This window comes from Ursus maritimus, unplaced genomic scaffold, assembly GCF_017311325.1.
Source record: "Ursus maritimus isolate PB19 unplaced genomic scaffold, ASM1731132v1 scaffold_32, whole genome shotgun sequence".
NCBI lineage: Eukaryota > Metazoa > Chordata > Mammalia > Carnivora > Ursidae > Ursus > Ursus maritimus.
Window position 1 is genome coordinate 19480288 of NW_024425786.1, and position 18297 is coordinate 19498584.

Consider the following 18297-nt stretch of genomic DNA (forward strand, 5'->3'; position numbering starts at 1 on the left):
GTGATGGGCTCATCCAGAGACGAGGAAGCAGGCTCAGAGAGGCTAAGCCCCTAGCCCCGCTAGTCAGGTCAAGGACTGAGACCACAGGTTCCTATTTCCCATGTGCTGGAGGACCTGGTGGCTTGGTGGAGGTGAAAGGAAGGTTCCATGGGAGGCAGAGGAGGGACCGCCTTTGACCCTGCCTGTGTCAAGGCAGGAAGGTCCTGTCCCCATAGGACCTTGTGGCAGAAGTCACGGTCACAGGAGACAGAGAACGGAGAACCACTGTATCAGGGTAGGGAACTAGGTCTCTAAGTGTGAGCTTCGAAAGCCCCTGAGCTTGCGCCACTTCTCTTGCAGATAGAAACTGGAGTCCTGGGAAACGCTACCACCACCGCCACTACCAGGAAACCCAAGAGTGCGACCCCAGCACTCAGCAGCCTGGGGGGTGGCGGTGTCCTCCTCTTCCTGGCCAACATCCTCATCCAGCTCTTCTATCTCAGCTGAGGTGACATGCCTCAGCCCGAGCCCCGGGCCCCCCTGAGACAGCTCCTCCCCAACACATCCCCGGGAGGGGTCGATGCCAGAGATGGGCAGGCTGTGGGAATCGAAAGGCCGTGCCTTGGAGGCAGTGACCCCCACAGGGAGGTGCTGATATGGAGGGGCAAGCGCCGCCCAGCTGGGGATCAATAAAGTTGTCCTGTCCTTGGAGTGGGGTCCTGTGTGGTCACTGGACATCGCTGGGCTCCAAGAGCCTGGTTTGCAGCAGCACCAAGGACCTTCCCTTACCCCCATCCGCAGGAGAGGTAGCACCAGAGCGCTCCTACCCCTAAATCCCAGGGTGGCCGCCTCTCCCCTCAGGATCACCTTGCAGGACACGGCCCAGAATCTATCGTTCTCTTGCATTCGCTTTACCCATCCCTGGGTGTTTGGGAATGATGGTCCCAGAGGAACCCCCATCCTGCCCCTGGACATCCCAGCTGCAGAGGCTCAGAGAGTCCCTCACCCTAGTACCTGGGTGTCTTCAGAATGGCAGATTCAGAGAACCCCCCCCCCAGTCTCTTGGGGTTTCAAGGATGAAGAGGAGGCTGTCCACTTATTCCCCACCTTGCCCAGGCTGGGAAGGCAGGAAGGACACACAGCTTCTCCAACCACTTCTACCCTCCTAGGTCTGCAGTGGTGGTACTGGGAGCTGCAAGGAGGGAAGGGAGCCCCAGAGAAGCCCCCAAGGGCCTTGACCTTCTCTGTCTCTTCCTAGAGGACCTTGACCAAGGGACTGAGAAGTGCCTGCTAGATTAGGGGATGGAGGCAGCTGTTCCTCTTCTATGTCCTGCCTTCTCTAGTCTGGGTTAAGAACCCAGACCCCCTGTTCTGGCTTCTTTGACTGAGAGGTCAAACCTCTGGGCCTTGAGACCAGAGTTGGGGGAAATTAAGAGGAACTCTGGTGAGCAAGGTCCTTGGGGGTGTGTCTCCCATTCACCTCTCCTGCCTGGCCCGCTGCAACCCCAACACACTGAACTTCCAAGTCTTCACACTTCGACTTACCTGCATCCCAGAACACTCTTCCTTTGCCACCCGCTAGCCTGGCTGACTCCTTCCCCTCCTCCACATCTCAGCTGAGCATCCCTTCCTCCTAGCAGCCTGCCCTGTGCCCCTAAGTGGTTCGGGCTCCTCCTCTGTGCATCCCTCTACTTCCCTTTTTATCCTACCTCTGAGCGTATCACCCTACCTGTTGGAATCCTCCACTAGCCTGTGAGTTCTCAGAGGGCAGGTACCAAGGGGCTTGGCTCATGTTTGTGCCCCACAGCTCATTGCCAGACCTGGCTCAGAGTAGGCTCTAGGAACCCATCATTTGGGGTAACAACAACAACAACAACAACAAAAACCCACACTCACTAGTTCGTCTGGGCCCAGGGCTCCCTCTGGTGGCCGAGGGAGGCCTTACATCTGAGCCCCAGAACCAGAGGTGGGAGGAAAGAAGCAGGGTGAGTATAGATAGGGCAAAGAAGGCAGGTGAACAAATCCTCACCCCAGCCCCCAATATCAAGGTGCACAAAGATGAGGATACCTGGGGGCATATTAGAAAACAGCTTATGTTACAACAACAACAAAACACCTATAAAAACATTTCATCCCAGGGAAAGCCTCCAGGGCTGGGGAGCAGGGGCGGTCAGAGCACATGGACGGTCCAGATCTGGGACTCCCGGTCCTTGGCCAGCTCCCACAGCACCGCGTGGTCCCGGTCGTAGCCCCGGCCGCCTGGGGGAAGGGGTAAGAGATGGGGAGAGGGTCAGAGATTGCTGAGGACCCCACTGGCCGCAGCCCTCTCAGGTGCCTTCTCCCGCATACAGGCCCCCTTACCCTTCACATCTAGGATCCGGCCTTCGAACATCTGGTTGCAGATGTGGCCCGACTCACGAATGCTCCACGTCTGGCGGGGCAGGCGGCTCTCGGCCCACAGCACCGCCTTGGAGCCTGTGCTGGGGGGCCCGATCACCTGCAGGCTCATGGTCGGGGCCACCTGAGGCCCCAGGAGGTCATCAGGCACCGTTCCTTCCCACTGGGACTCCGCCAAACCCCACACCCGAAACACACACCCAGCTTTGAATCCTGGCTCTCACGGACTGTGACCCTGGGCAAATCTCCTAACCCTTCTGCGTGCTGGATTCCCTGGGGATGGGAGTCTCCGCGCGCTGGCTGCAGCAAGCATTCAATGTGAAAATCCGTAAAAGGTCTAGAAAAATAGCTCCTCCAGGAAGCCTCGCACGACTGACTCCCAAAGTACAAGACCGAGCATCGGACAAGCTCTCACACCCTAACTGCCTGTGTGACTTTCAGCCTGTTACTTAACTTCTCTGTGCTCTAGTTTCCTCACCTATAAAATGGAGAGTATAGTAAGACCCGCTCCATACTACCCTCCGAGGCTCACAGGAGGCATCTGTGTAAAGGGCTTATCACTGCACCTGCCACAGAGCGAGCCTCTCTCTCATTTCAAGCAAAACCCAAAACTCCTTCAGTGGCCTCCAGAGAGCCACACCCCCATAACCTTTCTGACCTCCTCTCTTGCTCCTTCCCTCCCTCCCTCCCTCCTTTCACTCCAGCCCGTGGGGTGGGGTGAGCTGGCTAGGCCTGTGGCCAGGCAGGTTCCCACCTCAAGGCCTTTTCCACCGCTGTTCCCTCTATCTGGAGCACGCTTCCTGCAGACACCTACATGGCTGCCTCCCTCAAATGCCAGCTTTTTAAGAAGGGCTCCCCTTGTCAGAGCTACTGATACTCCCTATTCCCCTTCTATTTATTTTTCCTCTCATGCACTTCTCGTCCCCTAACGTACTGAGATATTTTACTCATTTAAATGGTTTCTCTCTCTCCCCACGATGATGTCAGCTTCAGAAGGGCGGGAGTCATTTCTGGCTTCCCACTGCTCTATTCCTGGCCCCCAGAACAGGGCCGAGCACGTAGTAGGTGCTCGGGGAATGTTTGTGGAGTGAATCTATTATTATTATTAGGATCCAAGTTCTGTCCCAGGATATCAGAGCTGGAAGTTCCCTTAGAAGTATCTGGTTCAATGCTCTTGTTTTGCGCACGGGGAACAGAGGCCCAGAGAAGAGCCCAAAGTGCCAGCTCCTCCCCCTACCCAGGGGGCCTGGCAGGTGTGTGTGCCTCTCTGTCTCCCTGGCCCGAGGGCAGGTCCTGCGCCTCCCTGGCTGGGACTTGCCCTTGCAGGGAGCCTTCCAGGGCCTGGGGCTCTGGTATCCCCCGTCCCAGCCTCTCAGCCGGTACCTGGTTTTTCAGCAGCCCATCCTCGTAGTACCAGATGCAGCTGCCTCCCGCTTGGGGCTCGGAGACCACCACACGGCCCGCCTTCATGTCCTCCACGTGGTCTGGCACGGCCAGGAATCCCCTCAGTGCGGCATTCCAGAGGCGGAAATACGCCCGGCGCTGGGGGGCAGGGGGAGCTGAGAGTGAGAGGTCCCCTGGCAGGGATGCTCCCAGCTGGGCACCCGACACCCTCAGCTCTGAAGCCACGAGGATCCCCAGCCCCCACCTCGAGCCCTCCTTCCTGCCCTGAACCCTTTCTTGGCCCTGCTTCTAAGTCACCTCTTCTCTCACACACGTGTATCCGGGGGTAGCCCTGGCCACACAGCTCCAGGGCCACAGACACCCGCAGCCACGCACACACAGGCCCCTGCCAGCTGACGCCACACCGGGTGTTTGCTAACAGGATGGATGCAGGTAGGAATCCAGACATGCGCCCACGCGCCCGCGCTTAAGTACCACAGTGGGGCAGACCCCCGGTGGCCGCACCGCAGACAGGCTCTTGCATCGTGGTGACGCTAACAACAGAACTAGAGCTAACGTGTGCCGAGTGCTTACCCCCTCAAGGGCTGTTCTAAGGGCTTTACAAACATCTTTTCTCTTCAGTCCTCAAGACACCTTCATCAGATGTGTTATCCCCATTTAATTTTTTTTTTTTAAGATTTTATTTTTTGGGGTTTTTTGTAAGTAATCTCTACACCTAACCTGGGGCTCGAACTTACAATCCTGAGATCAAGAGTCGCAGGCTCCGCTGACAGAGCCAGCCGGGCGGCCCCTACATTATCCCCACTTTAAAGAGGTCCGTGGAGGTGCAGTACTTGCCCAAGATTGTAGAGCAAATCCTTGTCCGCTTCTGTGGACCTGTACTTCCCCATCTGTAAATGTGGGGCTTAGAGATAACCTCCAAGGTTTCTTCTAGCAAGCATGTCCTAAGAGTCTGTGAATCTAGGGGCCACACAAAGACCCTCATACAAGGACACACGCTGTCTCAACAGTGTCAGAAAAACAGGCACGTGTAGTCATAGACACACCTCCCACACCTCCCACACAACCACGTCACCTCCAGAACACAGACACGTGGATACAAATGACATCACAGCCATAGAAATACCCTGAGTGGGCATGCGTGCACAGGCACGCATGCGCGCGCGCGCACGCGTCCCCATGGCCACGCCTCCGCATCCATGCTCTTGTACATAAATGAGAAGCAGGTCCAGACATGTGCTCACAGCCCTAGAGAAACCTCAGTGTGGCTCCAGTGTTCCCCAGGGGGAGGCCTGTGTACCACTCTTGGCCTCACATGAAGTGATTTCTAGTCCAAGTGGATAAACGTATTGTATAAAAACGTATAATTTAATTTATAAATTAAAAATGTAATGGTAATGTAATTATTATAATGTCAGTGAGAGAAAAACCACAAACACACATCAAAACCATGATTTTATGGCTATAAGTCCTCAGGATAAGGATAAAGTGAAGACAAAAAGTGAGCTGGTTTAGAGGAAAATATCAAGTAGATAATGGTTCAAGAGGAATGACGATGTGGCAAAGGTGTGACCAAAGTACCCAAATGCTGGGTTTGGGGAACACGGGAAGCACACGGCCAGACTGGCACGGACACACACGACCCGACGCGCTACCCACCTGCTTGATGGGGTAGAGGGAACCCACCCTCTGCGTCCCGCTGTACGTCAGCCAGTTGGTGATCTCGCAGCTGCCCGCCAGCCACTGGCGGCCCCGGAAGTCACTGTGCTCACACAGCACCCAGCTGGGCCCCGCAGGTGCCAGGGATGCAGAGAGGAAGACAGACAGACAGACAGACAGGTGGAAGAGGAAGCACAGATGTCAGAACACTCTCCACTGCTTTTCTCTCGCGCTGAGACTCCTCTGTCCGGTGTGAGGGTCGCGAGGGAGGAGGGGGGGCCGGGAAGTGGATTTGGGGTTTGCAGGGCAGAGGGGGATCCTGGAGGATCTGGGCTGGGGTGCAAAGCCCTCCTCACATGGCCCCTCTCCCTCCCTCCTGGCTCGGGGTGGGGAGTGGAAGGGAAACGGGAAGGGACAAGAAGCCAGGGATCCAGCCCTCACTCCCTAGCAGCCCCGCCCTTGAGCCCCCCCCAACACACTCACACGCCCCCCCTGATCCGCACGGACAGCACGTGGTTGTTGAAGCCCTCGGCTTGCAGGCTGCGCACCTCCCTGTCCAGCTCCATCTCCTTCCCCTCGAAGCACTCCAGTCCGTACAGAAAAATGGAGGGCTCTGAAAAGTGCTGGGGCCGGGGGCATGGAGAAGGGGTGAGGCCAAGAGAGCCCCGACCCCAAATTCCAGATACTCCAATTCCCAGATCTGTATTTCAGGCCCTCTTCCCTCCTGAGCTCTGCCCCACAGGGCCCCGGACTCCTGGACACTGGCAGCATGTGTCAGACCGGGTCCCCCACTGCCCCCTCAAACCTCTCCCCAGTGTCAGTCAACGGTACTTCTAAGAATAGTGATAATAATGTGGGTAATTATAGCGGTGCTCACCTGCTCAGAGCTTACCACACGCCAGATTCTGTCTTAAGTGCTTTATCTGATCGCATTATAACTTCCCAGCAACCCTGTAAGGTAGCTGTTACTATTATCATCCCTGCTTAACAGAAAGGAAACTGAGTCTGGAGAAGATTAAACCACTTGCTCAAGTCCCTAAAGCCGGGCTTCAGACCCAGGTCTGTCTGCATCCAGAGCCCAGCGTGCAGTTGTAAAGCTCGGACTCAGCAGCAGGGCTGCCTCTGGAGAACACGGCTCTGCCCGTTACCACCTTTGTGGCCTGGGGCAAGTTGATGACCTCTCTGTGCCTCAGTTGCACATCTGGAAAAGGGAGATGATGGCAGCAACAAACCTCACAGGATTAAATACCTTAGCGCACGGGTAGCCTTTTAAACACCGCTTGCAGCCAAGTACGTGCTCGGCGGTCACTGTCGGCTGTGCTGCCGCGGCTGGCCCACCCCGTCCTGCAGACTCTGCTCCTTACTTCCCTCCATCTCCTCCCTGGTCCAGCACATCACCCTTCATTCCCGCTTACTGGACCAGCAAACCTACTGCCTTGTCCCCCGCCCATCCGTCCTCCCCACACAGCAGAGCCAGCTCTCTGTCCCACTCCTTCCTGCACAGAGGCCCCGCTCCGCAGTCTGGCCCCTGCCCGCAGCCCACCCGAGTGCTAGTCCCTCCTGTCCCCATACCACCTCTATCTGGACCCACCACTCTGCATTGTCATCTTTATGTCAGTGTGGTCAGGGTTCCTGTGAACGCAGGGCTATGTCTGACTTATATCTGCGTCCCCGGGACCTGTTACGGTGGGCGCTCAATAAATCTCTAGTGAGTGGAACTGCCTTTGAAGCCAGGGGCTCAGGGGGACCTGGGATGGTTCTGACGAAGACTGGCTTCAAGCTCCAGCCGCCTAGCCAACAGTGAGAAGAGGCTCGGTACCCAGCACGCCCCCAGCAGCAGCCCTACCTCAGGGGGTTGCCTGGACCCAGACAAGGTTACTCACCAGGGGTACCTTCTGGAGAGAGCCCAGGACTGTGGAGGCTAGGCAGCCCATGGCTGTGAGAGTGGGGAACTCGCCCTCGGAGAGAATGTGCTGGTCACCCTCAAAGTTCTTCTCATCAAACAGGATCCAGCTGGGGAAGGGGAAGAGTGGGGCGATGGGAGTAAGTATCTGAGCTTGTCCCATCCTGTGCTTGGCCTGCCAGGCCCTCTGAGATGAGAGTGGATGCAGACTTGACTGTGACCCCCACCACCCCCAAGTCCATGGGAGGTCAAGGATGAACAGGCCCCGCAGCACGAGACTGAGGTCGAGACTTGAGAAACGACGGGATGAAATCATACTGCCCCCCGTGGAGGGGTATTTGGCAATATCAAGCAAAACTCTATGCACAATCACTCAGCAATCCCATTTCTCGGAATCTCGAACCCTCCTTCAAAAACATGAAATGGCACGTGCACAACGCTCTCCGTGCAGTACTGTTTGCCAAGGCAGAGAAGCAGCCCAATGTCCATCCACAGGGGACAGCTGAGTAAACTCAGAATGTAGAGTATAATAACATAGCAGTAAAAAGGAATGAGGAAGAGCTCTTAGAGGGATATAAAGTGATCTCCCAACTGTTAAGGAAAAACAAGGGGCAGAACAGTGTTTATAGTATCCTTCCCTTTTGAAAACCGAGGTATACTTTGTATACCATAAAATTCATTCTTTAAAGTGTACGATTCAGTGGTTTTTCGTATTCACCAGGTTGTCGTACGCGTCTTTTTGGGTAAGAAAATGGGGAAGGGGGCCAACAAATATATTTGGTTTCTATAGTTATATGCAAATTTATATATGAGAGTATATTTTGCTTCTATTTTCAAAAAGAAACAATGGATGAATTAATTAAACACTGAAAAAACAAAAGATTACCTATGAAGGAGGGAGGGGGAAGATCACAGGGATAGAGATAGATCCTACTGACTGACTTGGCTTTGGAACTGCTCTGGACTGCAGGTGTCTCCCCAAAATTCATATGTTGGAGCCCTAACCTCAAATACGATGGCCTTTGGGAAGTTCACATGAGGTCAGGAGGGTGGGCCTCGTGATGGGAATAATGTCTCTATAAGAAGAGGAAGACACAGGAGCACTCTGTCCACCACATGGGGACACAGGAAGAAGGGAGCTGTTTGCTAGCCAGGAAGTAAGCCCTTGCCAGGGAGCCGAATGGGCCTGCACCTTGACCTTGGACTTCCCAGCTTCCAGAACTATGAGAAAATAAATTCCTGTTGTTTAAGTCTTCCAGCCTATGATATTTTGTTACACCAGCCCAAGCTAAGACAGGGACACTGTAAATTTTTTATGTAATTAAAATATAGCCAAGTAAAAATGCGAAATATTCCTAAACATTTTAATAAATTAAATAAAATATATGAACCTAAATTAAATAAAATAAATGATCAGGTTCACACACAAAGTATTACTTCCAATGTCTTTAAAACAATATTTTGGGGGCGCCTGGGTGGCACAGCGGTTAAGCATCTGCCTTCGGCTCAGGGCGTGATCCCAGCATTATGGGATCGAGTCCCACAGCAGGCTCCTCCACTATGAGCCTGCTTCTTCCTCTCCCACTCCCCCTGCTTGCGTTCCCCCTCTCGCTGGCTGTCTCTATCTCTGTCAGATAAATAAATAAAATCTTTAAAAAAAAACAACAACAATATTTTGAACTGCACATACGAAGTGGGATGTTGGTGAATGTTCTGAGGACAAAAAGAACCACAGAGAAACCTCAAACAGTATTTACTGCTCTTTACTGTTAGTGATATTAGTATTATAGTTTTGAAACAACCAGCTTCCATCTAAATACCATTGAAATCGAAGTCCCTTGGCAGATAACTGAATCCAAGTTTAGGGCAAAAATGAACAAAATGATCCTGGAGCATCTTATTGTACCAGGAAAACAAGGAAATTGTAAAAAACCTCTTGGAGTTGCATCAAAAGTAGACAATTTGAAGGGGCTCCCATTTGCCAAAGACAGAATGATTAGAGCACACAAAAGAACAGTAACTCCAATGGACAGAAGCATTTCAACTACATATAAATCCCTGAGTTCGTAACAATACTTACAAAAATATTTCATTAGTCAGCTCTGGAGGTTGCCAGGGCACCAATTCAGAAATTATTCTGAAAATTGACCAAGAGAAACTGATCCTTGGGAAAAGATCAAACTGCCTTTTTTGTATAAACTATTTCAGGTAAACAAATAGTTGAAATGGGAAAGCTCTTCTTTATAGAAGTATCCCAGCTAACATACATAGAAGGAATACCAAAAAATCTTAAAATCATCATTTTGTAACCTCTAAAGAAATAGTGAGTCTAGGCAATTATCATCACTGGATGCTAGGTGAGAGGTAAATGTTAAATCTTTTTTTTTTTAAATGGCAAATCTTATAATGTAGGGATCTTGATATCATTAAAAGTGGGACAACCAGGCACGTGCCTGAAGTAATGTAGTAAGAAGTAAGACCTTACTTCTACCTATAGTAAGACCTATATAGTCTCTTTGCTAACTGAACAAAACACCCTGAATCTCATCAAGGCTCCAGATCTACCAGTTTACAGGAAAATGGGACACAAAGGGGGAAAAAAAGGCACCAGAAGGAATCAAAAAGGCAAATTCAGAAGATGGGAAACTTAGAGGGCAAGTTATTGGTTCTCTTTCTTCCTTCCTTTCCTTTAGAAAAGGTGGGGGGTGCAGGAGAGGAAGAGAGAGAATCTCTCGGGGCGCCTGGGTGGCACAGTCGTTAAGCGTCTGCCTTCAGCTCAGGGCGTGATCCTGGCATTAAGGGATCGAGCCCCACATCAGGCTCCTCCGCTATGAGCCTGCTTCTTCCTCTCCCACTCCCCCTGCTTGTGTTCCCTCTCTCGCTGGCTGTCTCTATCTCTGTCGAATAAATAAATAAAATCTTTAAAAAGAGAGAGAGAAAGAGAGAGAATCTCAAGCAGTCTCCACTCCCAGTGTGGAGCCAGACACCGGGCTCCCAGGGCTCGATCTCACCACCCTGAGATTGTGACCTGAGCCAAAACCAAGAGTCCGTGGCTTAACCAACTGGGCCACCCAGGCACCCCTATTGGGTTTCTTTAAACAAATAAATGGTATAAAACAAAAAGAGAGGAGGGGAACTGCTATAAATTAAAGACCAAATTGACCAAAAGCAATGTGTGGACCTTGTTTGGATCCTGAGAAAAACAAATCAATTTCACAAAGGCATCTTTTTAAGACAATAAGAGAAATCTGAACATGGACTGGGTATTAGGTAATATTAACAAACTACTGTTAATTTTATTAGATGTGATAATAAATTGTGGTTATGTGGGTTGGGGAGGGTCCTTTCTTACTAGAGATATATATTTAAGTATTTACCTGTAAAATTTTATGTTGGGTCAGGGATTTTAAATGCTGCACTAAAAAAAAAAAAAGGCAGCGAGATAGATGAAACAAGATTGGGGGTCTTTATCCTATACTATCTACAAGATTTACGTTTTCCATTAAAACTTTATTTTGCTTCGTTTGTTTTAAGATTGAATGATTCGGGACGGAATAGCTAATCTCAAGGAAGCCGAAGGAAAAATCATTTCAAAGAAAGACCTTCCTCCAGCCTGGATTTCCAAGCTGAGTTAAGCGCTCGGGGCAGGTGCGCCCCGCTTCTCCCTTCCCCCACGTCCTCACCTGCCCCCGTGGACACGGCAAGACTGGACCTGGAAGGAGGCGGGCAGGGAGGTCTGATCATCCTCGAAGGAGATGTGGTCGCCCAGGAAATCGGGGCCGGAGAAAAGCTGAATCTGCAGGTAGAGACAGGAAGAGCTGAGAATGCAGGGCGATGGAGGAGGACAGAGAGAATGGGGAAGAGGAGACAGGGCCCCCACCATCTCCTTACCTTTGAGACGAAGTGCAGATTGTGCTCGCCGACCTGAAGGGAGGGCCCAAAGTTTCGAGACTTAAGGAGGGTACCAGCCGCTAGCCTCAGTTTCCCCGACCCTGAGCTCTCAGGTAGCTCAGGCCCGTGTTAGCTCCGCCCCTTCCCAGAGGCCCCGCCCCCGCGCTCCCAGCCCGCGCCTGCCAGTCTCGCCCCCGCAGCGGCGGGCACCTTCCAGGCTCCAAGCCCGGGTCCCAGGGCCCCGCCCCCCGCGGCTGGCGCGCACCTGCAGGACCGGCTGCAGCGAGGCGAGGGCGCTGTTCCCAGCGCCCCAGTCGTCGCAGTTGCGGTACACGCCCTTCTCCAGCACGTACTGCTCCCCGGAGAAGCCCACCTTCTGATAGGCCACCCACCTGCAGGGAGGGCGGGGCGCGGTCAGCGGGGCGAAGCCGGCTCCTGGGCTGGAACCTCTCCTGGCCCGCCCCGCTCCCGGAGCCGGGGTCACTCACACGCCGCTGAGCACGTGGATGGCCTGCGTGTGGGGGCCGTGTCGCGCCAGCTCCACGTCCGGCAGTGCCTCTCTCACCTCCACGCCATGCCCCTCGAAGTCCATGGCCTCAAACAGCACCACGGCCGGGTCCCCAAAGTCCTGGGTCCCAGGGATAGTCAGGTCTCTCCTGCCCACCCACGGAAACCCTCGGAGTTCCCAGACCCCGGGGATACAGCCCACCAGGGGACTTTGGAGTGAGGCGATCAGTGTGGCCTGGGAAAGAGCAGCAGGAAGGCAAGAGGCTAGACCTCAGGGAACACTTCCAGGTACTCCGGCGAACTAGGAAAGAGGGCACCAACTCTTCTCTGAACAGATTGTACTGGGGGAGGGGGCGTCTGGCTGGGGCCACAGGCAGAGGGATGGCCCAATGGCCCTTGCTTACCGTCCGGATGACTCGCAGGGAAGTCAGCGCCTCGTCATAGCCTCCCCAGTGTGACCAGTCAGCATACTCCCCCTCCTCCAGCAGATACTGGTGGCCCCGGAAGCCTGCCTTCTGGTAGCCCACCCAGCTGGGGGAAGGCGGAGGTGGACAAACAGACTTGGTCACGGAAGGCCCATGGATGTGTAAGACAGCTGCCCCCACCCCTAGGCAGCCCGGGGCCATTCCCCAGTCCTGAGGGTAGAGGCCAGAGGAGAGGATGAAGTAGGAGGAAGGGTTCTGAGTCCTCACCAGCCCCCAAGAACTCGCAGGGACCCCACAGAGGCCATGTGGGGGCTCTGGCTGTCCTCTGGCTGCTGAAGGTCGTAGATGTCTCTGCTCACTTCCCAGCTCTGGCCCTGAAAGCCTGTGGACTCATAAACCACAACCTGGGGGAAAGGGGTAGTGTGAATTTGGTGGGGAGACATCTGGACTGCAACACACCCAGCCAGCCCTGGGAGGCCCTGCCCAGCGTGAGCCCAGAGCTCAGTCCTCCCACTTCTCACTGAGCTCCATTCTCTTAGGTAACTCCTGTGTCTTCTCTGACCTTTGACCTGCTCCTCACACATCAAAAGCCAGTTCCCAGTGAGCCCATAGGATTCCACCCTTCCAGACCCAGCTTCTGTTCCCCAGCACTCTCCTCTCCAGTCTTCTGGTCCAGGCTATGATAGCCACATGCATATACACACCCCACCCAAAGGCCCTCTTGGACCCTGCAGCCCAGACCCTTACCTTGGGCTCCCCTGGCTTCTCCACGCTTGGGCAGCCCTGCAGAGGGGACAGAGCTGAGACACCGGCCCAGAGGTAGAGGAAGAAGACAGATGGGGCTGGTAACCCAGGATTTACTTGATCCTGAGACCCGTAAAAAGGCCAACCCCCTGTCTTCCCTCTGCCCCAGCCCTTGAGCTAATTCCCCCTCTCCTCCATCCCATTCTCAGCAGGAGCCCCCCAGGCCCTGCCTCTTCCCTCCAACCTACAGGACAAGGTAACTTGTGACCAGTTGCCCCTTACCAGTCTCATGGGCTTCAAGGAGCCCACGCTGGGCTCTGATGCACCCCAGGCCTCTGAGGTGGGGTACTCTCCAGGCTCTAGGATGCAGGGAGTGTCTTCAAAGAAGGGTTTGGGGTACAGCAGCCACCTGGAGGGGGTGGAGGGAGAGAGGCAGCTGTATACCAGATACCCAGGGACACAGATTGGTGGATGGGGAAGGTTTAGAGGGGAGAAGATGATTTAGGGGAAGGGGCCCCCATCAAGACGACACTGGAGGATATTTCAGACCCCCATAATCTCTTGCAGTAGCCACCATCCTTCCCTCTTCCTCTGGGCTGGTGCTCTCTAATTTCACACAGCTGGAGAGTTCTTTCCTGCACACATACCTGCTTAGGGGCCCTCAGTAGCTCCCCGTTAGCCCCACAATATAGCCCAGCTGCACAGAGGACTCTGGATCTGTCCCCCTGCCGGACTCCTGAGCCTCACATCTCCCCATCTGCTGCTTTCTTGGGCCAGACTGAACTTTCGAGGTTTAGATCTCTCACCTCTGGGCCTTTGTGGGTGCTGTTCCCTCTGCTAGATATACTCTTCCCCATTCAATTAACAAATATTTAGGGGCATCTACCCTGTGCCTGCCCCTGCTTCAGGAATCAGGGAGAGAGTAGTGAACAAAACATGGAAAGTCCCTCGAAGAATCTCATTATGCTGGGAATCTTCTGCAGCCAACTCATCCCAGCTGAGATGTCTCCTCCTCCAGGAAGGCTTCTCTGACCTCAGACTGGTTTGGTGCTTTTCCGTGCTCTTGCATCCCATGACTCTGATGGCCGCTGCCTTCTTCCTTGCCTGTCCCCTCCAGTAGACTAAGCACTTCTCGAGGGCAGGAGTTGTGTCCATCCCCCTCTGTGTCCCCGGCAGCCAGCACAATGAATGTTAAATGGAGGGATTCCAGAATTGCCCACACTCACAGTCCTGCAGAGACAGTGGCAGACGCCACCTGCAGGGGCCTCTCCTGGCCCTGGGAGTCCTCCAAGGCGTCGGTCAGCTTCACTTGCTCCCCCTTGAGGCCCTCCTCAGAGTACAAGATGATCTCTGGGGTCATGTAGCCCTGCAGGAGAGACGTGGAAAAGGGAGTGTAAACAGCCCCCGTCCGAGACTACCCAGCACCCCGCCCCTACCTGCTTCCCCAAGTCTGTCCAGCCAGGGCTCCAGGGCGCTTCTGGGAGACCTTTGTGGCCATCTCCACAGAAGCCAGGAGGGTGACTGCGGTGTTCTCTGCAAGGTGGGCCAGCCAAGCCTGAGACCAAAGCCCTCTGGACCTTTGGTACCTGTGACCAAAGTTCCCAGTAGGGACTGCCAAGTGCCATGCCCTTCGCCTTGCCTCTGGGGGGCCTGATTTCCAACCCAGAGACAGACAGGATGGACAGCTGTTTCCTGAGGTCTAACTTTGACTCTTCCTTGGTGAACAATTCCTGCCCTAGTCCAGACTGGCTTCTACCTGCATCTTATCGCAGGGAGCAGCAGATCCTCTGCATTCTGGGTGTTTCTTTCCCGCTGAGACCATTTCATTCCCTCGCTCCGTCGGCAAACGCTTATGAAGCATCTTGTGAGGGCAAGGCACCATGGTGAGGGCATGTCCTACTCCTTCTCAGCTGGCCCTCCCAACGGGCGTCCTGACTCCATTCACAGGCGAGGAAAGTGAGGCTCAGCGAAGTTAGGCGGCCTGCCCGAGGGCACAAAGCCTGCATGTAGCAGGGCAAGGAACAGAGCAATGTAGTTTTTGTTCCCTGTTGCAAGCAGCACCTCCCACATGCCTGGAACACACTAGGCACCCAATCCATGCTGAATGAATGAAATGAAACTAGGTCCCCCTGACTTCAAAGCTCTCGTTTTTTCTCTTCTACCTCATTACCTCCTACATGAAGATGATTTTATTGTGAGAAGCTCACAATAAATTGTCCACAAACATTGTGTGTTTCTGGAGAGGCTTTCAAAACCATTCCCTCCTTTGCATAGCTGGGCCACTGCCCTGGTTAAGACTCGTCAGCTCTCGCCCTCTTACCGGGAGGATTGCAACAGCTCTGTCTTGGAGTTATTCGTACTTGAATTAAAAAAAAAAAAAAAAAGTATGATAGGCCCTGCTTTTAGAGTCAGTGCTTTCTCTTGTGTGTCTCCCTATTGGCCGAGACGGTTTTGTCAAGCTTAATTCTGGTAGCTTGTAAATCTGTGTTACAAAAACAGTATTGTTTTTTCCTACTTTGCAGACACGGAACTATAATACTGCCTTTTCAAAGCACAGACCTCTCCCTCCACATTCAGAGTGCCCCTCACCTCGAAGTCACAGCCCTGCCTGGTCTTCCTGAGTCCTGGACTTCTCCTCCTGGCAGCCAGAGGGACATTTATAAACCCCTAATCTGATTAGATGGCTTTCCTGCTTCAAGTCCACCCTCCTACCCTAGCTTGACCATGAGTCCTGCAGGGCAGAGAGCAGGTCTCCCCTGCCTGCTTGCTGCTTGGCACGGTGCCTGGCACACAGCAGACATTAACCAGCATCTGTGGGCAAGTGAACAAACATCCAGAGCGCCCTGGGTCTGACTGTGGGCCTGAGACCCTGGGCCCAGGGGGGTGGGCTGGCACCCACAGCGCCTCCCACCCGTTTCTGTGGCTCTAACTGAACCCTTCTCCAAGTCCAGCTCAAATTTCCCCAGGCTGCTCTCCCAAGCTGGGGCTTGGCCTCTGTCTGCCCCCTGCCTCCCCAAGCCAGGCCGAGCACCCCGGAACTTTCTTCCCCAGCTGGGGCTCTGAGGTCAGGAATCCATAGGTGAGTCCATAGTAAGCCCCCTTCAGGTTCCTCGCCCACATGAGCTCTCCCGGCCATTCCAACTCCAGGCACCTGAGGCTGTCCCTGTCCTCAGGGCCTGGGGCCTGGGGGAGACGGGCCAACATCTGGTGCCCACTCCCAGCCACTCACCCGGACGACCCGCCGCAGGGAGCCAATGCCTTGGGTGCTCCACGCGGTCCCCGAGGCTCCTAAATCCATATCTCCTTCAGGCACGACCAGCTTCCGGCCCTGGAACTCTGGCTCTTCATAGAGCACCCAGCTGGGGGCACAGAGACCCAGGGTCACTGGTGGGGAGAGGATGTAGCCACAAAGCAGGGTGGCTGAGGGGGTTTCTGCCAGGTGGGTCTTGGCACATCTCACTGCCCTGGCATCCCCCAGGTCCACAAGCAGCCCCCCGCCTCACCCTGGCAGTCCGCACTCACCAGCCTCGAACCACCCTTACGGAGGCCACGCGGGCCCAGCCGGAGGTGTCGGCAGTGTCTTCCCAGACCTCCCTGCTCCCGCCTCGGCAGCCAGGCTCTGAGAAGAGGGTCATCTGGAGAAGACACAGAAAGAATCCTCTGGCCCTGTCCCCAGATCCCTGCCTCCTGCTGCCCCCCACAGCCTTCCCCCCTTACCTTTCCAGGCCTGTTGTTCAGCTTGCCCTGGATCTTCAGTGCTGGGCTCTGGCAGGCAGGGAGGTGATAAAAAGGCTTACGGTGTGGCCTCCTTACTGCCTCCCCACAATCTGTCATTCCAAGGTCCCCACATGCTCCCTATGGGCCCCACTCCCAAAGAGTTGGTCCACAGAGGATGTCACCAACCTCCAGGGACCTCATCACCCCATCCCAGGGGGTGGGTGCCTATCCCTCCCCCTCCCCAGCTTCCAAGAGATCAGAGCCACTAAGCCCTTCGGGCTCCACAGTGCAAGGCTTCTGCTGTGTGACTAGGGAAACTGAGGCCCAGAAAGATGTAGCTTGTATAAGATCACACTGAACTAGACATCAGACCCAAGCCTCTGGCTTCTTGAGACTCTCTTCCCAGTGCCACAGTCCTCCTGCCATCCAAACCCTGCCCCAGGTGAGGCCAGGCACCCTCCCTTGCTCATCCAAGGCCTCACTCACCCACCCCTCCGGGGGCCGGGCACAAGCAGGCTTCTCTGACAATGGCCTTTCACTGCAGAGCAGGGGCAGCTGTCCTGGCACCTTCCTGAGCCCTGGTGTCACGTGGGGTGGCAGAGCAGATAGTTTTGTGCCCAGGGGTTCTGAGGTGGGGGCCTCCTGCGTGGCGGGCACCAGACCACCGAAGAGAAGGCTGCCTCCAAGACGGGAAGCGGGCCTGCTCCCTGCTTGCCACTCTGGCCCCAGCTCTGGGTGAGGGCCCTTGGCATCTGCTACATGTTTCTTCATCATCTCCAGAGGAGAACAAGAGACCTGGGGGGGCCTTGCAGGGCGAGAGTCCCAGGAGGGGCTGGGCCCGGCTTTCTCCTGCCTGCGCTGGAGCTTCTCATCGTCGCTTAGGTAGGGGTTCTCTAGTTCTTCCTCCTCCTCTTCCTCCTCCTCTTTCCCTTCTAGCATGGGCGCCGCCCGGGGGCTGGGGCCCAGCACCCATGGTCCGGGCTGGTCCTCCTCGATGGCGGGCAGCGTAGCATACATGGCCAGGTAGGAGGAGCGGGGGGCTCGCGGCAGCCGGTGAGTGCGGAGGATCTCGGGGGGCTCCATGCTCCGCAGGGTATCCAGGAAAATCTCCAGGTCAGCAGCCAGGGCCACCTCCTCCTCCCTGGATGTCTCTGGGAGCGTCTCGCCCTCGGCGGCATCAGGGACAAGCTGGGACTCCAGGCTGGCCTCTGATCCCATCAGCGCTGGGGCAGGAGGGCCTCCTGGGCTGGGGGACGCTTTGCCCCCTGAGGAGAGGGCAGGGAGAGCAGCAGCATCCTGGACAATCCCTTTCTGGGTGGAACAGGGGGCAGCTGGAGCACCAGGACCCTGGACAATCTCCTTTTGGGCGGGAGAGGAGATGGGGCTTACTTCAGAGCCCTCAACAACCTCATCCTTCTGGGGGGTCGGGATAGCGGAGGCAGTCAGGCCTCCAACAGCCTCGTCCTTGCTGAGAAAAGAAGCAAGGCCGCCGTTAGTACTGTGGACAGCCTCTTTTTGGGTGCGGGGGCTGCCTTCTGGGGCCTGGACAACCTTGGTTGGCTTGGGGCATGGGTCCGCAGGAGCACCAGGACCCTGCACAACCTCTTCCTGGGTGGGAGACGGGTCAGCATGGACACCAGGACCCTGCACAACCTCTTCCTGGGTGGGGGA

The 18297-nt window shown here is 55.0% G+C and overlaps 1 protein-coding gene across 1 annotated transcript in view; it reads right to left on the minus strand.

Moving 5' to 3' along the window:
* Positions 1-2053: 2053 nt before the first annotated feature.
* CRYBG2 (crystallin beta-gamma domain containing 2) overlaps positions 2054-18297 on the minus strand; it is a 19955-nt gene continuing 3711 nt past the window's right edge. The window contains exons 3-21 of the mRNA XM_040619054.1: positions 17113-18297; positions 16627-16674; positions 16432-16544; positions 16139-16268; positions 14136-14275; positions 13192-13318; positions 12913-12948; positions 12433-12569; positions 12145-12271; positions 11722-11861; positions 11499-11625; positions 11234-11266; positions 11026-11138; positions 7323-7452; positions 5923-6062; positions 5440-5563; positions 3760-3918; positions 2341-2500; positions 2054-2238 (exon numbers count right to left, since the gene is read on the minus strand). The exon at positions 17113-18297 is cut by the window's right edge and continues 30 nt beyond it. Coding sequence (XP_040474988.1) covers positions 2150-2238; positions 2341-2500; positions 3760-3918; positions 5440-5563; positions 5923-6062; positions 7323-7452; positions 11026-11138; positions 11234-11266; positions 11499-11625; positions 11722-11861; positions 12145-12271; positions 12433-12569; positions 12913-12948; positions 13192-13318; positions 14136-14275; positions 16139-16268; positions 16432-16544; positions 16627-16674; positions 17113-18297 — 3258 coding nt within the window. The 3' untranslated portion in view covers positions 2054-2149. The remainder of the gene's footprint in view (positions 2239-2340; positions 2501-3759; positions 3919-5439; positions 5564-5922; positions 6063-7322; positions 7453-11025; positions 11139-11233; positions 11267-11498; positions 11626-11721; positions 11862-12144; positions 12272-12432; positions 12570-12912; positions 12949-13191; positions 13319-14135; positions 14276-16138; positions 16269-16431; positions 16545-16626; positions 16675-17112) is intronic.